The sequence below is a fragment of the Antrostomus carolinensis genome, unplaced genomic scaffold (genome assembly GCF_000700745.2).
Source record: "Antrostomus carolinensis isolate BGI_N321 unplaced genomic scaffold, ASM70074v2 scaffold615, whole genome shotgun sequence".
In the NCBI taxonomy this organism is placed as follows: domain Eukaryota; kingdom Metazoa; phylum Chordata; class Aves; order Caprimulgiformes; family Caprimulgidae; genus Antrostomus; species Antrostomus carolinensis.
In genome coordinates this window covers 2,266-6,776 of record NW_010318214.1, presented here as the reverse complement: position 1 = coordinate 6,776, position 4,511 = coordinate 2,266, and the positions used below count along the sequence as shown (strand labels likewise).

The 4,511-nt window shown below is 35.8% G+C and overlaps 1 protein-coding gene across 1 annotated transcript in view; it reads left to right on the top strand.

Moving 5' to 3' along the window:
• The window catches only part of LOC104525595 (dedicator of cytokinesis protein 4), a gene marked incomplete at both ends in the record, with an annotated part of 81,507 nt that extends 78,008 nt beyond the window's left edge, over positions 1–3,499 (top strand). The window contains 2 exons of the mRNA XM_010168794.1: positions 1,666–1,814; positions 3,418–3,499. Coding sequence (XP_010167096.1) covers positions 1,666–1,814; positions 3,418–3,499 — 231 coding nt within the window. The remainder of the gene's footprint in view (positions 1–1,665; positions 1,815–3,417) is intronic.
• Positions 3,500–4,511: the final 1,012 nt, after the last annotated feature.

Genomic DNA, 4,511 nt, shown 5'->3' with positions numbered 1-4,511 from the left:
TTCCCTAAGTCCTATTTGCACTAAAATATAAAGGCATAAATTAATCAGTGACTGACGTATAAATGACACATTGGACAACGTGAGAAAAATATATGCTTGTATATAAACTTTAGGAACATTTTTATATTTATAAGCAATAACTGTGCAAACTGTTTGAAAGTATGAGCCTTGGAGAAATACAATTAAATGCTATTTGGGAAGAAAATAAAAACTGAGTGGAAGATTTGGACGCTGTGTTTGCTATTGTTATATTTCAATTATTCACTAGTTCACTTCATTAAAGGGCTTATTAAAGATACGAATGCCATCAGTGGTTGCTTAGATACTATCATCTCAATTCTATAAATCTTTTCTCCAGCAAGATAAGTAGTTGTAAAAAATTGATCAGCCTGTACTAGAAAGAAGTGTTCAAATAAGAAATACTTGCTTATTAATACCTTGTTAACATTTGTTGTGTAGCATATTGTAGTTATTTACAGTATTTAGTACTTGTTACTTGCCTCTAAGGCATCCCTCTAAATCATTTTGATACATGATGGATATTTCTAAACTGGTATATCAAGGATCTACTCCTGGGTCCCATCTCCACTGAAACCTTAGTGTGCATCATCCCCCTACTCAAGGTGTTTTCTGCTGAATGAAAACCCAGTATGCAGCCAAGGAGGGAATCATGATGCCTTTCAATAAGGGCGAGTTCTGTGGGTTACAATGTGGAGTTAATCTAGTAATGTGTCCAATTAAATACTTAGGATATTTCATCTAATTGATGTTAACAGTTCTCTTAGCAGTAAGAGTTCACAAGCCTTGATCCTTGTACAGTCACCTTGCTTTCATGTGGATATGCATCCCAGGATGTTTCCAGCAGAGGGAATTCTAGATTTCTTTTGCACAAACACCAAACGGAGCGGCAGGGTAGGGGTTACTGCCCACTGAAATATCCAGAAGTAGGCTGGGATAGAAATTAATTCCCAGCTTGGAAAGTCAGTGCATGACAAGTCATAATCCCATTCTAAAGATACCAGAAGTCTTACACCTGGAGAACTAAACCGAAAGGGTCTTTACTACAATAAAGCCTTTTCTAGCTTTTCCAACAAGAACTTAGTTTCTGCGAAGTAGAATATGTTTAGTTAATGGAAGATGTTTTAGCACTGATTTTAAAGCAAGTTGTTTTGAGAATAGCTGAATCACGTATTCCCTTTTCTGCAGTCAAAACATGTACTTCCATTTCTGTACTCACAAAACCAAAGATAGGTAAAAGTCAAAGTACTTACCTCTTTTTGATGAGCATGTGATATCAGACAGTTAGCTGTTTTGTAAACTCAAGAATGTAGAGTTTATAAACCAAACCATTCCTGTGAAAAATAAATTAAATGCTCAGAGAGGGCTTTGTCTCTATTCTCCTACTGGAAGACAAACTTGGGATACAGATAGCCCACTGTCACTTTTGAACTCAGTATTGTATAATAACATCAGATAAGTTATGTTGACCTTATATTCTTCTATTGTCTACAGCTTTTCTCTGCACTTTTTGGATTTAATAAATAGCCCATGCTGTGATGGACATGAGTTGAAAAATCTGTAGACTTTGAGTGCTATTTTGTTGATTGCTTGATAGCTCACAGGACAACCAATTCACATCCAAGTTCATGTTCATTTTCATTTTAGGGGAACACAAGCTTCACTTTATCCCAGCATTGATTGGCCCCTTCCTGGAAGTGACCTTGATCCCTCAGCCAGACCTGAGGAATGTAATGATTCCCATTTTCCATGACATGATGGACTGGGAGCAAAGGCGAAGTGGCAACTTTAAACAGGTACTGTATGTGAAACTGTTCATAAAACAAGGCTAAAATTCTGGCACTTCAGGGAGTGCTGGTCCTAACCATTGGTGATGCAAGGTGTAGAAGGTAGCCACAACATTATATGTTTTGGAGAGAGATTACCAGGGTTTTCCCCTTTTACTGTCTGCATGGGTAGTAACATTCTCCAGTTAATGCTATCACGTTAGTAATGCTAGATGAGGGATAAAATCCGTGGCCTGCTGAAGTGAAGAACAAAACTTGAATTGTATTCAACAAGGTGGATTTTGTGTTGTGGTTTTTCATCCCTGCTTTACAGCAGTACATATTACTGGTTAGATAGGATACAACTACCTTCCTTTCCAGTTAGAATGAAAAAAGATCAGATGGTCCCTCTGAAGAATGTTCTTCTGTAAGGATCCAAGTATTCTTGCTGCTCAAACACCTTCTTAACAGGCTAGGAAAGAACCACCAAGTGTGCCATCTGTTCCTGCAGCTCCCACTCAGTTCTTTCAGACTGCCTCAAACCATTTCTCGGTGCCTTCCTTCCTGCTGCTTCAAATGAAGGAAAGCAGAAGTATTTGAATTACTCCCATCATAATGCTTAGGTTGGAAGCTGTATCTGAAACACAAACCAAACTATTAAGAACGGAGGAGTGCATGTGACGTAAGTAGGTAGCTTTTCACTAACAATATGTAAGCTTATTGTTAAAAATCACCATATAAATGTTAACAAGGCATGAGAAGGAAAAAATCCACTTGTTCTGCTTCTCTGTGTTTTCAGCTTGAGTTTAAATGTAAATTGTAAATAGATTTATTCTCTAATAAAATATCTTAACAACAGCTTGGTTTCTCCCTTAAATTTGTAGTTGCTAATATATTACGGCTGAAAAGGAGATTTGAAATATTAACACACAATGTAGCCTTGCCTCTATATTTTTTTTATAATCGATACACTTAAAAATATGCATTGAAGGAGTCATTAGCCACCAAATATGTTCCGTAAGTTCTTCGATAGCTAATACGTAAATCCATCAAATTGGATTTCTAGCCAAATACACTGGCAGGTAAGGAAGGTTGGGAAAGGAAGTCTGAACCCACAAGTGTTCTGAACAGTACAGACATTTATGCAAATTAATTTATAATGAGTGGGGTGCAGGTCAGAAAAACCTATATTTTTATTGAAGTCGAAGAAAATTGCTTGTGCTTTACAGCCCTGCAGTGAGAATTCAGGCAGTTTATTTGGGCTGTGTGTTTTTTGTCTGACTCCATAAATAGATAGCTGCCTTAGCAGCAGCAAATGCTACTCAGTCTGTAGCTTTAAAGTCATGTTGCTCAATTTAAATTAGCTCCCTCCCTCAAAAAAAAAAAAAAAAAAAAAAAAAAAAACAAAAAAAACCCAACCAAAAAAACCACCACCAAAAAAACCCCCTCACAAACCTTGGGAATGATAACAGCTTCAAAGAGATGAAGTGACTTATCAGATTTACATGATTGACCGATAATTCTAAGATATGCATTTTGCACAGTCCCTTACATAAAAACAAATCTTCCTTCATTTTTCTGTAGTCTCATTAAAGGAAAAAGAAGCTGTTTACACCACACTTATATGTTGCAGGTAGAAGCAAAACTGATTGACAAACTGGACAGCCTAATGTCTGAAGGTAAAGGTGACGAAACATACCGAGAGCTCTTCAACAGTATGTGAGTAATGTTTATCTTATGCTAATTCCTTGAGTTTGGTTGGCTGTATCAGATGCTAATCTCATTGTAGAGAAGTAGTGCTTAAAACAGTTGTGAATCTTGGAGTTTTGGGGTTTTTTGTTGTTTTTGTTTGTTTCTCCCCCCTGAAAATCTGAGGAATAAAACGTTTTATGATGTTATATATTATCTGTAAAGTCTGGCTGTACTTTTTGCATGCAGCTATAATTGGGAAAGGCTACATCTGTTATATCACAGAACATTTTCTACTTACTAATTTTAAAATCAGAAAAGCAAGAACTGCTTCTTAATTGCATAGGATGCAGGTAGAGCTCAAATGGAGCATTTTGAAAGCAAGGCATGGGAATTCAACAAAAAACTGTTCAATAAGTAATTTTCTATTGCCAGAAACTAGTACTCATCTGTGTAATGTCACTTGTTGATTTCTTGATTGATGTGTAGAATTTTATTTATTCTGATAAGATTATACCTTATTATTTTCTTTTATAAATTACTTGTTAAGCTTTTACTGTATTTTAATAAATGGCATATCACTGAAATCTAATAGGAAAAGCTAATAATAATGCTGAAGTCCCTAAGATTGCCCATAAGTTTTCCCATTCACTGAAATAAATGAATGTCATAGAGTACAGGTGAAAAATAACTGTCTCTGTTGTTCCTTAGAACTCAGTTGCACCTAAGTGGAAGATTTCACTTATTTCTAGTGTGTTTAGTAGGAGATGGAGTGTTCCTCTTCAGGATTCCAAGCTGTGTATTCCTCAGTACTATTAAAAACATGATCTTTTTCTGTTTATATGGCTTCTTAACTATTCCTTCTTCTTTAAGTATTAGTTCTAGCTCTGTTGTCTTTGCTTAAATAACAACATTCAGATCTGAGTGTCTTGTGAATAGCAAGCATATAATAATCTGTAATTGTATTGAGCAAAAAAAATAGAATTCCTAAACATTTATTATTTAGAGAAGCAAAAGTGTGTGGAGAGATTAGGCAGA